This window comes from Cyprinus carpio, chromosome B14 (genome assembly GCF_018340385.1).
Source record: "Cyprinus carpio isolate SPL01 chromosome B14, ASM1834038v1, whole genome shotgun sequence".
NCBI classification, from domain to species: Eukaryota; Metazoa; Chordata; class Actinopteri; order Cypriniformes; family Cyprinidae; genus Cyprinus; species Cyprinus carpio.
Genome location: NC_056610.1, coordinates 21007621 through 21030687, shown reverse-complemented (window position 1 = coordinate 21030687; position 23067 = coordinate 21007621). Strand labels below are relative to the sequence as shown.

General features: G+C 34.8%; 1 protein-coding gene across 1 annotated transcript; it reads left to right on the top strand.

The window, feature by feature from the left end:
- The first annotated feature begins 59 nt into the window (after positions 1 to 59).
- Positions 60 to 6588, top strand: LOC109101807 (cytochrome P450 4V2). Its single transcript, XM_042738810.1, is given in 14 exon segments — positions 60 to 131; positions 913 to 975; positions 978 to 1134; positions 1219 to 1331; positions 1426 to 1511; positions 2417 to 2564; positions 2596 to 2634; positions 3140 to 3210; positions 3306 to 3436; positions 3497 to 3666; positions 3738 to 3840; positions 4013 to 4147; positions 4556 to 4735; positions 6346 to 6588. Coding segments are annotated over 14 exon segments (1638 nt in total). The 3' UTR covers positions 6516 to 6588.
- Positions 6589 to 23067: the final 16479 nt, after the last annotated feature.

Below are 23067 nucleotides of genomic sequence, written 5' to 3'. Positions count from 1 at the left end.
TGAATACTATTGACTTATATGCACAGTTGATTGTGATTTGGTGTATGGTTTGTTACCTGATGTCCAGTCACATGCAGTGCCTTCAGTGTTTGGACATTTTTCACATTGACCTCAACATCTGGAGCAAACAGGTCTAACGACTTCCCTGTTTTTTACCTTTTTTAAAATGATGAAGAATGAATGCCAATCTTCTTTTGTTATTGTAAGTTAATGCATATTTCATGTAATGTATAATATTTATTTGTTTATACTGCTTAAACAGATTTCTGCGGCCAACAGGTTGATTAAAAGACAGTTTATAGCCTAATTATTTTTATTTTTCAGTGATATCAATTCTACCAAACTGTTTATTAAGACTTTTATCTGCTTGGTGGAGTCATTTGCAATAAAATGGTTATATAATTTGGCAAAGATTCAGTGAAATATCACAGTGATTATCAGAGAATATTAGACGTTTGTTCCCTGATTCCCTTTACAAGTTATTTTCTCATCTATGCTCACTTTCACCGATAATATTGGTAATGTCTTTGCTCTTATATCATACTTTGATGAAGTAAGAGATGACTAGAATAAAATCTATTGGCCATTCTGTCTTTAACAAAAGACTTGGCAGAGCTCTTCCATTGGAGAAATACCGCTGAATGTGTGCCAGTAAACCACAACACATACAAAAAGCCACCAGTAATAAGCCAGATCATTATCTATTGCTGCATTACCACTGCTGTCTGTTAATGTTTTAGGGAGAGGCACTTTACCCACAGATAACCTGCATGCGTCCCAGTTATGTATCATAACGCTATCTGTTTGATCAGCCTAGGGTTTTTTTTCTCTCTGTGTTTGTACTAAGCAAGTGAAAGAGTTAAGTCTGAAGTTCACGGTGAAGCAGGCTGTGCACTTCTTTCAGAGCATTAGCTGCTGCCGGCTTCATCCAAACTAAATGGGCGTCCTTTTGGATTATACATTTTGGAGATTACTGTATATTCACAGCCATTCTTTTACTCCTTTTAGCATCTACTACATATCATCCACTTAAAAATTATATAGGAAAATGGAACGAAATGAGACCAATTCCAGGAATGCCGGGCGCTTATCCAATCATTGGCAATGCACTGCAGTTTAAAGCCAATGCAGGCGGTGAGAGACTGTGTTCTTTTTAACTAGCATCAATTAACAATGACCATTTAACACTGCAAAATTATAAAAGTGTGTTTCTGTTGGATTTTTTCAACCAGATTATTGAGGGCACAAATGAAAACAGACACCTTCCTCTAGCAAAGGTTTGGGTGGGTCCAGTCCCCTTTCTGATCTTGTATCACGCAGAAAATATTGAGGTGCCTGTTACTGAAATTTGATCCTTTCCATTTACTTGTGTATAATTTTCCTTACAGTTACCAGTTCATTCTCAAACTTCTGTTTTCCCATCAGGTGGTCCTCAACAATTCCAGACACCTTGACAAGTCATACTCATACAGGTTCCTGCACCCCTGGCTCTGCACAGGCCTGCTCACCAGGTACAGGTTCCTGTTTCTTTCTTTTTTCCTAGGCTTGTTCAGCATGTTGTAATGCTCACTGTTAACATAATACGTGATTGACTAATTTTACCAAACAGTGACTGTGTTTATTTGAGCATTTGACCAGCTTGACACAGCAATAATGGCTTAACCAATTGAATTAGATTGGGCTGGGTTTTTATCTTTTTTTTTTTTTTTTTTGACCAATGGTAGATGAGGGGAGTGTTTAAAAAAATTAAAGGCAGGTGCATAGACCCAAATTGAAAAAAATACAAAAAATAAATAATAATTAATTTTGTTATTTCAGTACTTTCTGAGGGTATTTACATTTATGTACAGTATTTGGCAGAAATGAACACCGCACTGAATTTGTACATTTTTATCAGTTCATGCATGTGAATTTGCATCTTGCATATCAGCACCACCGAGCTTCAGAAAAACACAAAAATTATAAATTTAAAAATCTAAATTTTACATTTAAAATAAAAATATCTAAAATGCAGTTTACATATTCACATTTTAATGTTTTAAGAGTATAAGGAGTACTGCTGTCTTATATCTAAAATTTCTATCTAAAAAGCTGCAATAATGTCCTTCAAAGGTCGTAACATTTAAAGTCAAACTAAACTTTGTTTCACATACGGTAGTGGACCACCTGCCTAACTGGCAGATCTCATATCTCATATTCAAAAGCAGCTTGCATCAAGCATTGCAAACAAAGTCTATCAAAAGCACAGTAGTTTATAATCAGCCACACTGGACACAGGGCCACTGGCCATCTGTCCAAATGCAGCAGAGTCCAGAAACACCGAAATTGAATATAAAATGATCTCCATGTTCACTTTACAGTAGTGAAGCTATGTTGAAGTCACAGACTTGACTCTTCCCAACTTTTCTTCCCACAGCACAGGGGAGAAATGGTGTAACTGGCGGAAAATGCTGACTCCAACCTTCCACTTCTCCATCCTCTCCAACTTCCTGGAGGTGATGAATGAACAAACCGATATTTTGATATAAAAGATGCAGGAGCACACGGACAGAGAGAAATTATGTGGTTGAGCTTAGTTAAGTTATGTTCTTTTGATTTAGTTTGATGTAATTTTGTGCTTTGGACATTATATGTTTATATTTTCTTTTCAAGTTCAAGTTGAGCTTTATTGTCATTCCGCTACATGTGTGGACATACAGTGGAACAAAATGTTGTGCCTCACAGGACCGGGGTGCTACATAAATACAGACATACAACAATGAAGTAAAACAGTATAAACCTATACACAACTAACCTACTGACAGATTTTGACTATAAATATACTATATATAAAAGTTTACCTATACATAAGCTAAAAAATACAGACTATATGAATGCTTCACATAATACTATACCTATACACAACTAACCTACTGACAGATTCTGACTTTAAATACTATATATAAATATCTACCTATACATAAGCTAAAAACAAAAAACAAACTATACAAATGCTACACATAAACACTGTACCTATATAAAGTGGGAAAGCACAATTTGAGTTTTTGCTGTTTGCTTATGCATGCTAATGCAAAAGGCCTTATGCTTATTGTTTAGTTAATAACTATTAATAACACCTGTGATATGTTTGTCTACAACAGAAACTGAAATGGGAAAGAAGATATATGCTCAGAGCAATTCTGACTTTGAGTATGTCCAAAGTGTCTATAAGTAAGTAGTGTAATTCAATGTTAGAGCATAGGGAATACATAGGAGGGCCATGGTGTTCTCTCTAAGAACTGACAGTGTTTATATTCCTCTTGCAGGATGAGTGACATCATCACCAAGAGACAGAGAGCACCATGGCTGTGGCCAGACTGGATCTATAACAAGTTAGAGGAAGGCAAAGAACATTACAGAAGACTGAAGATTCTCCATTCCTTCACTGCAAGTGTGAGTGATCATCATCATTATTTATAGGGTGAATTCAGGTAAATTGGGACACTTTTTTCTTGAGTCATCAAGTAAAGAGCAAAGTTCACAAGCTCTGAACCTGACAGTGATTCTGACCAGGGGCCTAGGAAAAGACAGGCCTTCTTAGATATGCTGTTAAAAACTGCTTATGAGGATGGACAGAATGCGAGTCATGAGGACATTCAGGAGGAAGTGGACACCTTCATGTTTGAGGTACAAATAGAACTACAAAAGGAAACTCTGTGAAGTCAGAAAATTGTTTGAAGAACCGTTATCTTTGACAGGGTCATGATACTACTGCAGCTTCAATGAACTGGGCTTTACATCTGATTGGCTCCCACCCTGAGGTTCAGAAGGCAGTGCAGGCAGAACTATGGGAAGTGTTTGGTAAAAAACTGTTTTGTATTGAGCGTAATGCCTACCATGTGTTCTTCATAAAACAATTTGCTCTGTTTAGTTCCACTGAGTGGTCGAGAAAGCATCAAGATGCTTGTGAATGTTTTCTAACAATCTTATTTACTGTAGAGTTCAGCTGTGTCTCCTGTGTTCTGATTGGCAGGTTCGTGAGACCACCATGTGGGGGTTGAGGACCTGAAAAGGCTGCGCTACCTGGAGTGTGTCATCAAGGAGAGTCTGCGGATCTTCCCCTCCGTGCCTCTGTTTGCACGCAGCATCTGCGAGACCTGTCAGATCAGTAGGTGGCAGCAGTTTGTCACCTTGCCAAACAGTTCCACAAGATCAAAGATCTGCAGTTTTTGATGCCACTCTCATTATTTGCTCCTCAGCATAACAGCAGATGTCACGGCTTCTATTTCCATCTCCCATTTTCAAATATGAAGCAACCTGAGTGTTTATTTCTACTCAGAGCTAAGATTCTTTCACGCCAAAGCAGCAACTTTTTAGAATGGAAAGTGTTGCAAAACACAATAAATGTATCTGTTTATTAATTATTTATTAAAGCTTTATTCTCTCTCCTACACAGCTGTATAGTTTGCTGTGTGCTTAGCCAAATGTAGTGGTGCGATGTCCTGATTAATTGTTAAGAAATGTGACATGTATAACATAATTGAAAGACTGCTGCTGTTGTGTTGCTCTGTTGCAGATGGGTTGAAGGTCCCAAAAGGAGTGAATGCTGTCATCATACCATATGCTCTTCACCGGGACCCGCGCTACATTCCAGAACCTGAGAAATTTAGACCGGAAAGGTTTTTGCCAGAGAAAAGCAAAGGGAGGCATCCATATGCGTACATCCCTTTTTCTGCAGGGCCAAGAAACTGCATCGGTAAGAAAAAGAGCAGAATGATAACAAAAAGATTTTAGTATAAAAGTGACTTATAATAGAAATTCTAATGCTGAATTCTATCCAGTATAATGTTAATTATTGTGAAAAGGAACACATTTCTGTTTTGGTGTTGATGAGGGGGTACATGAGCCTTTTTGAAGGGTACATAAGATAAAAAGGTTTAAAACTGTACCTCAACCATACCATAACACATTGTATTAGATGGGCCATATGTATAGGAAAGGGAATCATAAAGAATTTAAAGATTATGCTGATTTAAGTCTCACAGTTAGTTGAAAGTTTTATGTTTTTTAAATAATTAAAAGAAATGATTCATAAGAGTAATTTGTTCAGGAATCACACTACAATACACATTACAATATACAGTGATGGCGTTTAAGTATTTGATTGTCTAAAAAGAACCAACTCACTAGATATAGAGACATTTGTTGGGGAATCATACTAACTGTGTGATATGTGTTTGATTCATTAAAAAAGAACTGACTCAATTGAGACATTATTGGGAATTAGACCGCACTGATTAAGCATGATATGTTTGATTTACTAAAAAGAACCAACTCACTTGAGATGTTTGCTTGGGAATCAGACTATACTTCTTGTGCGCTAAAGTATGTGTTTAAATAACTAAAAAGAACTGACTCACTAAGGACATTTGTTTGGGAACTAGACTACACTTTTTATGCAATGTGTTTGATTCACTAAAATGAAACCGCTCATTAGAGTCATTTGCTCTGAAAACAGACTACACATGTTGAGCCTGTTTCCCAATGTTGAATCAGTAGCGTCATGCAGTTCCAATATATATATATTTTTTATGAAACAAGTTCTTGTTTCCCAACCCTAGTCATATAACATCCTCAGAACTTGTCAGGGGTGTACAAATCTGTTTCTGGAGGGCCACCGTCCTGCAGAGTTTAGCTCTATCCCTAATTACACACATCTGAACCAGCTAATCAGTGTTTTCAGACTTACTAGAAACTTCTAGGCAAGTGTTTTTGAGCTGGTTGTAGCTAAAATCTGCAAGATGTTGGTGCTTCAGGAGCAGGATTGGACACACAGAATACGTTTTTATCCATTCTACTGTTCTACATTGTTTTTCTGTATAAACACACTAGATGGATATGTTTGAACGTTGAGCTCACATTCCAAAAATTCCATGCTCAAGTTAAAAGAAGTTAAACTTTTAAAAACGAGAACGTTCAAAGTGTAGTTTCTCTTTCTATTATACTTTACCCAAGAGTCAATCTGCTTATTTAGCATGGATAGTTAAAAGATAGATGCATTGTACTTATCCTCCCTTTGGGCCTCTGTCCCACCTCTGAATAAAACAGATTGTTTCACAGCGAGTGCTGCTCGCAGGTTCACAAAAGAAGAAGCTTCTAACGAAACTGAACGAGAGCCACATACCTTTGGAGATTTATTATTTCAGCACTCGACTCATCTCCAACTGCCTTCCAGGAATGAAAGCGCCAAATAAGAGCATTTAGAAATGTACTTCATGAACTTCCCCATCTCTTAGTCTTGTTGCCATTCTGAGACCTTATTCTCTCTTTCCCACTTTCTCTTTGTCTGTGCATGTGTGGCTTCAGGCCAGCGCTTCGCCATGATGGAGGAGAAGGTTTTTCTTGCTATGATCTTGCGTCACTTTGACGTAGAGGCATGTCAGAGCCGTGAGGAACTGCGGCCTCTGGGGGAACTCATTCTGCGTCCCGAGAAAGGCATTTGGATTAAACTACAAAGTAACTCTCACCCCCATTAAACCTTAAGGTAGCTTTAGTTCTCAAATCACTGACGTGCTAGAGAGTTGTTGTGCTGCTAAGAACAAATTCAAACACAGCTTACTGAATTTTTTTAATTAATTTTTTTATTTTTTTATTTTTTTGTAGAACAATTTAAAAAGGACAGCTGAGAGTACCAGATTTGTATCAGTAGCTAAAGGCATAATCAAATTAGTCAAAATATTATATAAACAAACACCCAAGGGGAGGCAGAAGTTTGTGAATGAGAGTTCCGATTCCATGTGGAGCTAGTTATAAGTTAGAAATAGTGTACAGCCAGCAGCTCAATAGTACAAAATAAGCCAAGATAGGGTGATCAGTTTATTGACTACCCCAACAGAGCTACTTGCTGTATAAATGTACATAATATTTTGATTTGAGTTTAAATTATTTCATCATGAGAGAAGAAGACAGCTGAGTATATTACATGAAATTTGCACAGCAAGTGCAAGGACTTTAAATCATGTAGTCTAGTCGTCATTAAATAAATATATGTAACCACAGAATGTGTTTATATACTGTACCTGATATCAATATATTAGAATCAGGTCTGTAAATCAGCTGAATTGAGGCAAAACTATTTTTGTACTTACTTACCTATGTATTGAAAACAAATTTGTAGATATTTCTTAAATCTTTTTAAAAAAAAATTTTTTTTTTTAGTTTGTACTTAAATACTAAGCTTGCACACATTTAACTTGGCTGCATACTTTTCTTTCTTTTGATTTGAATGTACAAAATTGATCATTTGATTTCAGACATACAGTATACTGCCATTTAAAAAGTTTTGGGTTAGTAAGATTTTTCAAACAATAAAAAAAATACTTTTATTCAGCAAGTACCCAAAAAAATTATCAAAAGTGGTTGTAAAAACATTGAAAGAGTTATTAAAAAATTATCTTACTGATAACACAAGATAGCACAACTGTTTTCAATATTGATAATATTAAATAATGTTTCTTGAGCAGCAAATTGGCATATTAGAATAATTTCTGAAGGATCATGTGACACTGACGACTAGAGTAATGATTTCTGAAAATTCAGCTTTGCATCACAGGAATAAATTGCTTTTTAAAATATATGAAAATAAGAAAACTGTTATTTTGATCAAATAAATGCAATTTTTGGTGAGCATAAGGGACTTCTTTCCAAAGCATTATGAATTTTACCAACTCCAAACTTTTGAACAATAGTGTATTTTAGATGATTAGAAAAGATTCACTAAGCACTTTAAGTTGCAACTAGAGTTGCAATATTTGGTAATCTCAAATTCACAGATCTGTTGCAAAAATGCAATAAAGCAGCTGGCATTAAAGCCTTCAAGACTCACCATTATTAGTCAGCTCGAATCACTGGATGAAAACAAATCTTTGGCATAAGTGTTTTCAGATTAAACCGTGTCTGCACATCCAGACATACCAGATATCATCCGCACCTTATTCAAATACACAGTTTGAATGTAAGTAATGTATTTATTTTTGGTGTAATTGTTTTCAGTGGAATGTCTGGAGGCTTTCATTTAGTGGAAATGTTTTCTTTAATTAAAAGGGAAAGTCTCGCTGTGTATTTTGTCCTAGTCAACAGAACACTTTAAAAAGAAGCTCAAAGTGATTTCATCAAAAGATCAATTTAGTGCAAAAATGGTAACATGTCATACAACATAACATACCTTTGATATTAATTGGGGCAGTGATTTTAATTTGTTTGTTTGTTATCTGGAGCATGAGCAACAACCAAATCATTCTATTTTTTTGGGGGGGAGATTTTTTTATTTTTGAGATTTTGCTTGAGTTATTTTATTTGTTTTAAGTATGTTTTTTAGTTTTCTGTATGTGTTTTATTGTGCTTTATTTCTTTGCTTTTCCTTTGATGCAGTTCAGATTCTACAAGCCATCACCAGTAGAATTCTGCTATTGTTCTGAGCAGAGATTGCTCATCTTTTTTGAACCTGTTCTGTCGGCTCATTTGAAGTCATTTGGGGTTGATGGGTAATAAGGAGCAGGGCTCCTCCACAGAGAGGCAGTGTTGCTCTGAGCAGTGCTGGTCAGAGGACACCATTCACCGTCAGACTGATAGTGGGAATTATGTTGAAATTGGTTGGCCCTGAAAATACTGGTGCTTAACTGAGAACAAATCAAGAAAAAAAAAATATAGTATTTGTTGAAAGGGTTTTGTTAAAAATTCTGTTGTTAGGACAGGTGTTTGGTACATGTTTCTTTTGTTAATGATGTGAGTAGAAGAAAAAAAATGTTAAAGACATGTTTCTTCTATCACTTGGGTTTATACCATAACATATTTAAAAAACATTGTGTCCACTAGTACTCGTACATGTTGGCCGATAACAAATGAGTATTCTGGGTAAATTGTATTAATTTCTTTTTGTGTTTCAATCCATAATTAATTATTGGCAGAAAAAGTAGGAGACATTTAAAATAGATGAAACAGATTGGAGTTTGAAGGGTTATACTGTCAGTGAAAATGTGCATGCATACTTTACAGATGAGCGATTTCAAAGAGGTTTACATTCCATCTGTGTTATTAGATCTTTTTCACTCCTCCCTCAGAAATCAGGAAATCATTTACAGGGGTTGACCGCGGTCTTGAATGCATTTTTATAGGCTAGAGATCAAGAGAGGAACACTGATGTCCAAAAGTCTGAAACAACTATTATTTTTATTTTATTTGAAATTATATAATCAGCAACAAATTGAGTGAAAAATGTAGCTAAAATGAAATCGGTTCTATATTTGATCTTATGATCATTTCTCAAATCTGCGTATGTGTGATTCGTACGCACAGAAAATGTACATAGGCCTCTCTTTCAGATGTGAAATTTATAAATCACAAATGTGCGCAACTGTAGACGCCACCTAAATAATGTAATTAGCATATAAAAGAGCATCAATCAAATTCCGAATCCTTTACTTGAAAATGGCAAGAAGCAAGAATTTCTTAGACACCAATTGTTTGCAGAACTTCAACTCTCCTCCATAAGGAAAAGTGTCTGCTTAGACCCTGACATGGCACTAAGCGTTTTTCGGGATTTTTTACGCATTTTTTATAGTTTTTGTAGCTTGTTTTTATTGTTTTTAGTGTTTAAGATCTTTTATGTGAGTTTTTTGTGTGTTTTGTAATTGGTTTGTCACTATTTTGCTTTGTGATTCAAGGAGTGAAGCTGTATGGATTTATGAATTTTGATCTTATTATCTTGTTTTATTTCATGTTTTCAGATGATCATATTGCGATCTTGCGCTTTTATGGAAGCAAGAACATCTGACTGTCTGTACAAAGAATTACATTATCATAGTCACAAATTGAATTATTTGATTAGCAATCTAGAAATAGAACTGAATCTTAAATAGGCTATTTCATTTTATGTCATAACGTTTCTTTGTTTTGAATGTTCCAGAGTCCTAAAACTCTCCGTTTTTACATTTCAGTTATTTTTTAAAAAAAATCAATTTTTTTGATTGATTTAAAAAAATCATGGAGTTTTCTGTGATTTTTAACATATGGTATATCCACCTGTACTAACTGTACAGCAGGAAGGTGACCATGTGCCTGTGTTTGCTTTAGCTGGAAGGCAGAGTCATTATAGCAGAGGGAGATTACAGCAGATAACACAGTCTTAAGTGTTCCATTCTTCAAAGGACACGTCTCATCAGACGTCTCTACCTACGTTTGCCGCGCAGAGATCAATGCTATATAAAACATAAAGGAGAGTGTCAAATCCCTTCTTCTTCTTGAAATATTTTGAGTTGTGTTTAATGGTGAAGAAAGTCTTTAAAGTCACAGGAGTAAAAGACTGGGGAAAGGATGGCATCAATTCAGCCATTTAAGCAAGTATATTCAATAATGAACCATTTTATTAATCAGCATCAATATAGCTCTATGTTCACCAAATTTTAGATAGAACTACCTCTATTTTAAACATGATGCACATTATATAAATGCATGATTTTTATTGACATACTGAACTTTTTTCTGACCCTAGGCCTGGACAAGGCAAACGGGAATAAAAGCGGATATAATTGCTTTCAGAATCCATTTGCATAGGGCGAAGGGCTACTTATTTTGAATTTTTTTTATGAATTGTTTTATGAATTATGTCTTTGCTAAAGTTCTTTTTTGTTAAGGTAAAGTTTTTCTGGTTTATGTTATTATGATGACTGGTTTTCTGGTGTCATTAATTTAAAATACAAATGGCATATTACAGACGATGAAAACAGCTTACTGTCATTTGCATGACAAAGGCAGAAATGTTGGAGTTTTTACATGGAGTCAGTTGATACAGTATGTATGTATGTATATATATATAGTCAGTTTATTTATATATATATATATATATTTATATTTATTTATATTTATATTTATTTATATATATATATATTTATATATACAAAGCATTACAAATTAATCCAGGCTTTTGTTTTTAGTTTGTTTGTATTGGTAAGTAATGTGATTTTTGTTATTATTACACAGATCTCTGGAATACTTAATTCTGATTGGTCATGGCACTACTGTCTCACGTATCATACAGCAGACTTTCTCTCTCTTTCATACAAATGCAACTTGCACCATCATTGCAATGTGCATCTTGTAATTTGTAATGGAGTATTTTGGCTTGATTGAAGCTTTAAGATAATATAAGGTAAAATTATGTCAATGTCTGTCCATGTATATATTTATTAGGTGAGCTAAATTTTACTTATAAATAAATGGTGAATTCTACAGAAAACTTTTATTTAAAGCTTTCAAAAAATCTAGCCTACCAATAATTTTATGCTGACAGTAAAGCTGAAAAAAAAAATCTAGCCTACCAATAATTTTATGCTGACAGTAAAGCTGAAAAATTATTGCATATTTAGGAGTGAATCAGCTGTGAAGGTCATTTTTAAAACGTTTTATTTTTTTATTTTTTTCCTTTTATCTGGGTAGAATTTGTTTGTTTTGATCCTCTAATGCAAAACTCATACATAGGCAATGTTAAATGCAAAATCAGAAAGTTGACTTCAAACACAAAGAACAGTGTTTTTTGTTTAAGTCAATACTACATGAAGCATATTTTTGTTTTTTGTCCTTATTGATAAGGACCTGGGTTTAGGAACTTCTTTGGAATTCTATACTTCCACATTTGCACTTTAATATTGTGTCATAATCATTTAGCATCACATTTTATATTATTTTAAGGCACCAGACTGTGTACTACTGTAATACCAAACTGTTGTTAAGTGACACATCAGTAGCTTTAGTCCATTAATAGGTCTCTATAGTTGTAAGCATGTGCTTTTTTCAGTATCCCTCGCAGACACTGAATCGAGCCAGTAATCCAAACCCTAGCTAATTGGAGTGTGACTTTAGGTCACGCTTTCAGAGGCGACCTGGACTTAGATTCCTCTGGAGCTACATGGATGCTCTCCATTTCAACCTTAATTTGGACTTCAGTGTGGTGGATCTGCACAGATCTTCAACATGAAAGCAAAGGGAAATTGATTTTCTGGAGCCTGGTTTCCGTGAGCTGAATATTTGAATTCCCCCAAATCCCTTCAACAGCTCTAGGCTTTGGAAGATACCCAGTTCCTTATCGATGTTTCAGCTAACTCATTGGTTTTTCATTGGAAAACATCAAGGGCATGTTGTGAAGAACTGTCAAAAAAGATTTAAGATAAAATTATTTTTTAACTGAGTACACACTGTAAATTGCAGTTTAAAGTTGTGTTTGCCCTCATCCTGACACAGTTAAAGAAGAGCTCTAATGAGCTGGAGCGAGTTAACTATGTGCTATATTGAACAACAGTGCTTCAGCTCTTCAACACGGAGCGGGAAACTAAAACAGACCTCATTCCCTTAACAAAATGATTTTACACTATTAATATGCAAGAGGAGTGGAAGAAGTGCTGTTATTGTTAGTTTAGATAGTTTTGCATGACTGCATGAATTGTAGGCAAGATATTTCAAAATCACAGGCCTAACAATCCTGTAAAACTTGGGACGAAGTATCTAAATGTATTAATCAATCAATCAGTCTGTATCTATCTAGATACTGTATCTGGCAAAGACATCCCCTTTTGCACTAACAGAGTGTAAAATTGCAATCTGGCATAGATTGAAAGTCATTTTCTCTCATAACACTGATGAATCTGTGTCAGAATATCTAGATGTGCCATTCATCAATTAATTCATGGTCATATTCTGTGTTTATTATGTTATCAGTGAGAAGAAAAATGCCCTTCAAATGCCTTTTTTCTGCAATATGTATCTTGCGTCATTGATTTTTACTTGCCATGATTGGAGCCTGATGCCTTTAGGTTGAGTTCATGCTATCGGTGTTTGCCTGACAGTGCCAAATACACTGATCAAAGATATTTAATATATAAGAAAGAAATTCAGTATAGCATAAATATTGAATGTCAGATCTATAAAGGTGGGTACATTCGTACATCCCTGTACTCTGTGTGTTGCACGATCTCTTAATTCTTTGAAAATAAAGTATATGTATTCTCTTGATGTCAAGGCTGATTTGTATTAATATGAACATGAGTTGGACTGTGCATGACATTTGGAAGTTCATATACAGTAGGTAAACATATAGGCGCAGAGTATGTGGCTCTGGCAACAGTAAAGGTCAGATGTTTCCAGAAATTTAGAAAATATTATAAAAAATAAATAAAACAATGGTGACAATATTCCAGGAATTAGATTTCAAATCTAGAGTTCATATCATAAGCATATATTGCATTAACTGGTAAAAAGGTCACAAGTTAATCTAGCAGAAATTATGCTAATGTAATGGTATGTTACACCATTGGTAACACACATAACACTATGCAAGGGACATAATATAATATAATTATAATTTATACCTATAATTGATTTAATGATATAATATTATAATTTTATTATTGTATTATAATATGTGAGGCAACATACAGAGACTTCTCCAATCACCCTTTCCTGCATTTCAAGCGAAATTATAAGGTGATGTGCATTTACTTTTTAAAATGAAAAATAAAAAAGTGGACTTTACAGTAGAAGTCCATGACTTTTACTCAAGTAAAAGAAATTTGCTTTCATGATTTTGTGGTGTGTTTTTGTTTTTTAAAATTTAAAATAACCCCAAATTTTAAAAGCTAAATCAGGTAGAAAATAGGTTTTTTCATCACTGAATGAATCACTAAATATATTAATTTATACCTGCAAAACTAATTTTAAGGATAAGTAATGTAGATTTTGGTTTAAACTTTTTTTTGTTTTTTTTTTTGTGTACTAAAATGTATAATTTGTACTCATTGTTAATTGGTTTTATTTTATTTTTTGTTTTTAATTTTGTAATGTATTGACATAAAAAATACAAAAAACCAGCACCAACATGTAATTTCTTTATTTTTCTACTATCATGTTTCATTTGATATAAATATCACTGCCTTAAATTATTACCATTCTTCCCAGAACTAAAAAAGCTTACTATTATTTGTGCTCAAGAATATATTACAATATAAAACACATTTTACGCAGTGACAGAATAAGAATTTGAAATAGCATCTTATTTTCATACCCAGTAAAGACAAAATACAACTGTTACAAGTAAACAAGCAAGACTATGCTTACTGTCAGTTACACACTACATCTGTCACGCAGAAACTTGAGAGCTTCCTGAATGCATGATGATCATTTTCATCATTATTATCACTTACTGTAAATAACCTTTCTCTGAAGTGATAGATACTGTGAGTGCTGCCGTGTGATACGTGCTTATGATTTTGCAATGGAAGAGGCATTTTCCTCCAGCTATAATGACAGTGTGTAGCGAGAGCAGTAAAGTGACAGGAAGGACCACTTCAAAGAGTATATTTTTACCAGCAGGGGCGCTCAGCGAAGGTGAACAGCACCACGCTGGGTGACATGAGAGCTGCAGACGGCTCATTGTGAAGGTTACCAGAAGCTTTTCTAGCTCTTCATAGCTTCTGGATCAGATTGACTCAGTCTGTGTTTGTTAACAAACAAGCACAGGACCAATGGGGCAGCCGCAGACTGCCAGGCAGCATCAGCAAGGAAACTGCAAGAGTGAATAGAGACCTGATCTTTAGAATAGAAGCCACCCACTTCTCAGCCTACACAGCCCTGCTCTTTAACTTTGAAATTTTCCTTAGAGAATTGTGGGAAAAACACATGGAATGAGACCAAAAGCATCGTGAATGCATATGTGGGATGAGCAACCTCCTTCTTGAGGGGATCAGACAGAATGCTTTAATCTGCCAGCATTTATTTCCGTGTCATTTGGCACTCTTTGTTTTCTTTAGAAGGGGAAAGATGCATCATAAAGATGCACATTCATCTGGGCTGTGAGCTGACAACTAGATTGTGCTGTTGTCATAACTCGATATTATAGAGTTGAACCCCTGAGGCTTGATCTTGACCAGGTATTGATTCATTTCTGTCTGAGACTGTAGCTGCTGCTCATGTCTGGATATCAAGTTATCAGGTATATTTTGAGGATTAATTGTTAAAGAAATACTTCCCTAACAAGGAGAAATAATGATAGAATTGTAATTTTTAGGTGACATTGAATGTACAGGTTGTCATGCTCACTGAATGTTCAGGATTATTCTTGCACTGGTAAACCTATCATGATTTTTCTACCTGATCTGAATTGAATTCCCTTCAATTAATGTAAAACATGTATATTCTAACGTATTTAAGATTAATTAATTAGAATTAATTGATTCATTAAAGTTTAGATTTAGATATTAGCACATGCAGCACATTTTGTAAGTTTTTAGTTTTATATTTGAGGTATTATTATCATCATGATGATAAATATTATTGTTGTTGTTGTTACTTATTTTTCGTTCAGTGTAAAATATATATACACAGCATTCAAGATTTTTTAAAAAGAGAATTGATTAAAGGTGAGAGTAAATAGAATTATAGTGTTGCAAAATGCAGTTTTTAATTAGAATTAATTGATTAATTAAAGTTTAGATTTAGATATTAGTGCATTAAGAAATTTTTTTGATTTTTTTATTATTTTAATTTATATTATTTAAAAGAATGAGAAGAGATTATTCGTTTTTTTTTGTTTTTATTGTTTGTTTGATTGTTATTTCTTTTAATTATTTTTATTGATAGAAAAAATTTATTTGAAAAACAAATTTGAAACTTCTTTCAAAAATTTTAAAAATCTTACCGACCCCAAACTTTTGAATAATAGTGTACATATATTTTATTTTATTTATTTATTATTATTAATTTCACTATGATTTCAGTCTTTGACATGGCCTTACTCTGTCAATATTAAAGATATCAAGGTTACACTTTCACAGAATGTTCTTTACCTTATGAAGGATGATTTTATGTAGAAAACAGTAAATCTCTCTCTCTCACACACACACACACAAAAAAAAAAACTTTAGCTGGGTTTACATAGCCAGGGTCACATTTGGTGTATGGAAATCTGGATCTTTTTTAGCCAGATCTTATTTATGCTGAGAACCTATAAGCACAATTGCATTACTGTAAACATTGTAGTAATACAATTCATGTGTAAATATACTAGAGAGTAGTGTAATGCAGACACAGATAATTGCAGAAAATGACTGGCCCCAGTAGCTAGTAATATACAGTAAATTACAGTAAATGCAGACTTTACAGACGGTGTAGATTACTTTCGAAAATTTTTAAAACGGCCTTTTCAGGAAGACTGCAAGGAATAAACTAAAGTTTATGTACATTGTAAGAAATGAAAGTGGTCGCGATTCCTTAGGGCAAGGTTAGCATGAAGAAATCCGTTCTGAGGCGGCGAGGGCAGACTGAAGCACAGAGATAATACACTGCCGAGCAGAGGGTGGATTTACAGACCTGGGGGACCTGAGTGATAAGAAGTGAGATGTGTGGGGGCAGGGGTACTGGTTACCAATTGAGTCAGCAGAACCGTGAGTGAAGTGAATGTGTTTAAATTGGATTTTGGATGGGTCAGAAGGTTAATGGAGCACAGGAGATCAGGGGTATACCGTGGGGAGAGTTGAGGAGGAAACTATGGTGTTTGTCATTTGAACAAGAGACTGGGTCATTAGAGATTGATTCGACTCATTGATGTGTGTAACATTACATACTCAGTGATGTGTAACATTATATACGGAGATTAGATTCAGCTATTTGAAAAATATCTTTAATACTGATTGATGAATGAACCAGGTCAGAAAAATACTCTTCATAATATTGAGCTTTATTTGTTCTATCATCTGTTGTTGTCATATGCAGTGTTTGGGAGTAATGGGAAGTCTGAGTCATTTTAGTGAATTGGTGTGTTCATCTAAATGAAGCAGATGCCCACATGGCATTTTATAATAATTATAATAATATCCTGGGAGCATAAAAGACAGATGTATTGAGCCAGGCAATGCATTTCTTTTTCTTTTTCTTCAGCATAAACACCTGTTTAATCGATGTGAATCACAGATGTATGATGAATTATCACACATTACAATAAACTGAGTTATTTAAAATGTATATAAAAGTCTAGAATATATATATAAAATGTATATAAAAATATTTTTAATTTGTGTGTGTGCGTGCGTGTGTGTAGTACCATTTATAGTTTTTTTTTTTTTTTTTTTTTTTTTTTTTTAAAGAAATTTATATTTATTATAAAGGATGCATGTTATAAATTGATTAAAAGTAGTAGTAAAAGTGAAAAAAAAAAAAATATTGGATTCCACAAAAATATTATAATGATTTCTGAAGGATCATGTGACATTGAAGACTAGAGTCTATATGTGAGTGTGAAAGTGTTTAAATAATAAGTTAGAGAAAAAAATTGAAAGAAATTTTAACACTTATATGCATAAATGACAGTATATGTGATGAACTATCATGAACTGTTTTATTCATTTATTCATAAGTGCATGTAATTATTTATTTTACATTGTTCAAATGACCTCCTTGTAGGATGTCATGAAGATTCAGGCTGAAAATCTGATCTGTGATCAAGTCTAAAATGGTCCAAGGAGTGGTTAACCATAATATCAAGGCAAAAAGCCTTTTTTTATGTCATGTCGTTTCAGGGTGTAAAATTGATATGTCTACCCCTGCAGGGAATATAGTAAACGGGTCACGATTGAGCCTATGGTGGGATATGCTTTTCTCATGTCATACTGAGTGAATACTTAATGTAGCGTTATCTCTTCTAAAGCATTGATGCCATGGCTTTACAAACAGATAATATGGAAATTGTCAAGCCTAGAGCACCCTGCTGATTTCTGTTTAGTTATTGTAGATTTTTATTTTTAGAGTGTTATTCGGTTCAATTAAAATTTTGTTTCTGTAAAGGCCTGACAGGGTGATTCTAACACATTTCAGGGGAGATTAGACACATATATTGAAGCACTGCTGTTGTGATCCCTACTTTTGTCATATTCAGGTAAAATTGGTAACAGATTGTGTTGATTTTAACAGTGTATCTTGTTTAATTTAAATGCTAGTCATTTTACATAGCATGACATCTTTTATTTAAGCCAAAGATTCTGCCTGCAGCACAGACATCCATCCAGATTCATGAGAAGGCCATAAAAGAGACTGTCTTCATATTAAGTGGATCCAACCAACTGGGGTGAAAACAAACACTCTCTAAATATGAGTTTTTAATTACTCACTCTGAGAGCCCCCATGGCAAGGTTTTGAGATTATAAAAAATGTGCTTCGTTTCGAATAATATCGTGCTTTGCATCAATCAAATCACATATCACAAACATTGCACTGAATACAAGAATTATAACTGAGTTCTCCAAGCCTAAAATAGCCCTATTTTGTGTGAAACCCAATTTTCTTACAATTGATTCCCTGACAGAAGGTAAGAACCATAAAGAGCTATTCATCCTAATAATGTTCTAATGAGTTCCAGTTTTCTCTGTAGAAGAGGGATGTGATTCATTGGCAGTACCAGCAGCAGAGATGGAAATTTTTCTCTGGAGAAGAGGGATGTGAACAACAGAGGTGGAAACGTGATTTTTAAACCTTCTTATTCATTGTTTGGTTATGCTTGTGAGCTATGAGATATATAATTCACAGTATTGCCGAATTGCATCAGGCTGACATTTTGGGTTTTACCTTGGGTTTTCAAGACTGTCATGATGTACAATGATTGCGAAGTTCTACTTTTGAGATGCTTCTGATCCAGTTACAGTGTTATACAGCTACTGTTCTCTCTTGGGGGAGGGAGGAATGATCGGAAAAGATTGTACGGACTACATAAATCATAATCATAAACCCTATAAATCAGGTTGGCTCATTAATATGAATGAGGTTACGTAACGTTCATCTAAAAGTCCTAACCTGATTTGGATGAAGGTGGTAACGATGACTGTGTCTTGCACATTCCTTCAGTTCTTAATCATTGCAAAGTCAAACAAAACACAGCTATGCAAAATACAATTTAGAATTAATAGATATATAAATACATTTATAGAATTTTAATGTATTTGACTCATTTATAAATTTCCGTGTTAAAGGGATAGTTCACCCAAAAATGAAAATTAGCCCATGTATTACTCACCCTCAAACCATCCGTATATGACTTCCTTCTTTCAGATGAATCCAATTGGAGTTATATTAAAAACTGACTTTGATCTTCCAAGCTGATTAATGGCAATCAGTGAGTGCTGCAGTGCTTCAGTCTAAAAGAAGGTGAAATAAAGTGCATCCATCCATAATAAAAAGTGTGTCACATGACTCCGGGGGGTGAACAAAGTCCTTCTGTAGCGAATCACTGCGTTTTTGTATGAAAAATATCCATATTCAAAACATAATAATCACTTTAATCTAGCTTGTGCCAACAGTTGTACATGGAAGCAGCTCCGGGCTGATGACGTATGAGGTCAGCGTTGCACATGCGCCGGTGAGTCTTGTGAAAACCAATGTTTGTTAACAGGAGCAAAGGAAGCAAAGTTTCCTTACTTTAGCAAAGGAAAACCAGTTTCCTCTTGGCTTATATTGAAATCCTCCAACATTCTTCTTTACAAATCATCGTTTTGTACTTCTAATTCGTGACCGTTGTTTTGTTTTGATCTCTCCCATGCACTTCCACGTTCGTCACTTCTGAGCGGCGAATGTGCAATGCTGACGTCCTACGTCATCTGCCCAGAGCTGCTTCCATGTACAACAGTGAGCGCAAGCTAGATTAAGTTGATTATTATGTTTTAAATATGGTTATTGTTCTTACAAAAACTCACAGATTCGCTACAGCAGGCCTTTGTTCACTCCCCGGAGCTGTGTGAGACACTTTTTTATTATGGATGAATGCACTTTATTTCACTTCTTTTGGACTGATGCACTGCAACACCTGCTGACTGCCACAGCTTGGAAGATCAAAGACAAGTTTCAATATAACTCCGACTGGATTCGTCTGAAAGAAGAAAGTCATAGACACCTAGGATGCTTTGAGGGTGAGTATAGAAATATTAAATGATTGAATAAGATTCAAAGATCGAGATTCTGCTGAACAAAGATCCAAGTCTATAAAATGATCTTCCACTGTCACTAGTGATGTTTATTTTCTGAATGAATCAGTGTTTTCAATTATTCACTTACCTCCACCTACTGGTGTAACAATATAATCTGCAGAAAGTATTAGTGAAAACTGCTCTTACATTAAGGGGCCGTTTTCAGCCAAAAACTGGATACTTTTTATGTGTTTTGCCTGTTTGTTTACACGACATCAGCGTTTTGGGCACTGAAAAGCATATTTTTGAAAACGGGTTTCAAAGTGCAAGTTTTTGAAAATGCCACCATTGTTGTTTCCGTGTAAACACCCAATTCGTGAATCTTTGAAAACGGTGCCGTCATGTGCATGCGTAGTACGTGTTAGGTATGTAAACATGCGCACTATGTGTCGATTTTAAAGGCAAGCGCGAACAAACATACACAACGATGGCGGAGTACATGGTACTGTTTTTGCTGTTTAAGAGTTTGCTAACGCTTCTTCAGCAAAGTGTGGATTTACCTCACCAACATTACAACCAACACCGGAGACGCATCATATACACACAGCAACAGGTACTGTTTACAAACAAGGTGACAGCACCAACTACTGGTCTGGCATACGTAATACAGCATTTTTGGCCGTTTTCACGGATATGTGTAAACGCAAATTGTTTTGAAAACGTTGTTGTATATACGTGAAACTTTTTAAAAATGCAAGGGAAAAACTTTGCCATTTTTGACTACATCGTTGTCGTGAATTAGTCCTTAAAATACAGTCCTGAAATTGCAGTCTCTGGTATTGCAGAATTATACTATTGACTAATACGTGACGGACAGTTTGTCTGGAATCAGTGAACACAGAAGCAGAGTGATACAAACTAAAAAGTCCCAGTACTGTTGGACTATATCAACCCTTGAAATGCCATTTCAAATTTCGAAGACTACGTCCCAACCTCCCACTCTCTGTATCATTCACAATTAAAGCCGAAATCCTCCAATCTGTTCAAGGACATATTCTTTTAGAACCGGCTGTTCCAAACATCTTTAAATGTCATGGGAGGGAAAGACTGGGCTGATGGGGTAGCTTTACTGTCAGTGTGAGCCAACTGCTGATGCCAGGATATATCCAAAGCTAGAATCAGGCAGTGGGCCTGGGGGCGAGGTGTCTGCCGAAAGTCACTCAACATGACAAAGCTCCTCTGAACACAATCAGCCAGAGCCCTGCAGAAAGCTAGCAGAGGTCCAGAAGACTGTTTCCACATCACCCGGCAGATCCTGGAGACTTGCTCTGGGATTTTTTGAAGTCTGTTCTCTGATGAGCATGCCTAAAGATTTCATTAGTCTTGTACCAGACGAAATCAGATTAAATGCATCTTTTAGGGGGTTATTTCTCATGCACCTACTGCTTTTTTGACCACTACTGTCACCTGATTGAGTTTTCATTCCTTGCCACTGTCGCCTTTGGCTTGTACGGTTTGGGGTTAAAAGACTATTAGTATTCAGTAATATTATTGATTTAACTGCACTGACACTATCAGATGAGAACAAAATATGAACAAAACTAAGTTGAGCTGGATATAATGATACTAACTTTGCAACATCTACACTGTTAATGAAATGAATTGAATCACTTTTGAACTGACTTAAGCTGAATAATGACACGATTGTCTTCTGTAGAGCTGTTTGTAGCTGAAATAAACTTAATTGATGAAATGAACTGAAACAACATTGAAAAACAGCTGAATAATAACACTGTCTTTTGTAGAGCTGCTTTACAGTTGAAAAAAAAATGTTTCAGTTGATGAATTTGATTAATTTTTTAGGCTAGTTATTGATGGTGCATAAATATTAATGGACACACTCATGAGACATTAGCTAGAGGAACACTCAAAATCCGATTGTACTATCAAGTTTTTTTTTTATGTACTTTTACTTTAATTTACTTTATTATCCACGTTGTGTGTCTCTGGCTTCACAGTATATCACCAACGTATATCTATATACACATAAGAAAAACATGCAATAAACAATAATATATGAAAGAAAAAAATCACATTCATTTAAAATTTTGCTCATTTGTATAGCTCATTTGTGGTTTTAATGTAAGCAAAAATATTTTATGATATTTTGTATATTTAATTTGCTCTAGTACAGTACTTTGGTTTATTTATTTATGTATTTATTTGGCTGACTGTTACCAATCTCCTTGAGATTTTTCCCCCCTGCACTCAGTTAATGCGCAATGACAAATATCTACAGATTTTAATTAGGATTTAACTCAAATCTTGTCCTCTTTGAGAGATAAAACCTTTGAGCTGATAAAATGGCAGCAGAATTAATTTGGATCCTCATTTTAATTTTTTTGTTTTTTAGTTTTTTGTTTTTTGAGAGATGTTTGTAATAATTTTGGGTGTATCTAGAGATAAAAGTTGAAATCTCAGGAGAGAGAAAGGGGGAAGGGAAAGGGAGCAAAAGAGAAAGATATATATACAGTGGAATTCTGTGACTGGTCCCCTGGGCGAATGTACAGGAGGTCACAGCGCACATGCTAATTGAGTGATATACACGTGTACAGCTGCTCTTTATTTCCCTCTTTCCTCCTCTTTGCATGATGCTACTGTAAAGAGTTTGTTGTATGAGCACTTGACTGAGCTGCTGTGTTGCATAATCCCGGAACACCGTCTAGAATCCTGTCTAGCAACTGCTTCTAACAGTCTGGAAAATAAATCAGCCAAACAAATCATTAATCCTTGTATTTAAAAGTTCACTTGCAAAGAGAGCTGGTGACATATTCAGAGCTGGAATTTAAACATTCAAAGATGCTTATGTCAAATATTAGAAATGTTTTTCATCCGCTTGAATTTATAATTGTGGATTTTAGTGCTTTACTGAAGCTCCTAAATGGTGACAGTATTTTCTCAGTTCTAAACACACCTTTGATCACCCTAAAGTGCCTTCTGTAAGTAATTCAGGCAGCCGTGTCAAGAAGTGCACAAGCTCACCTCTTTATTTTGTGGAAAAATTGCTTAATTTTAAGATCTTAAAAGTGTATATGCA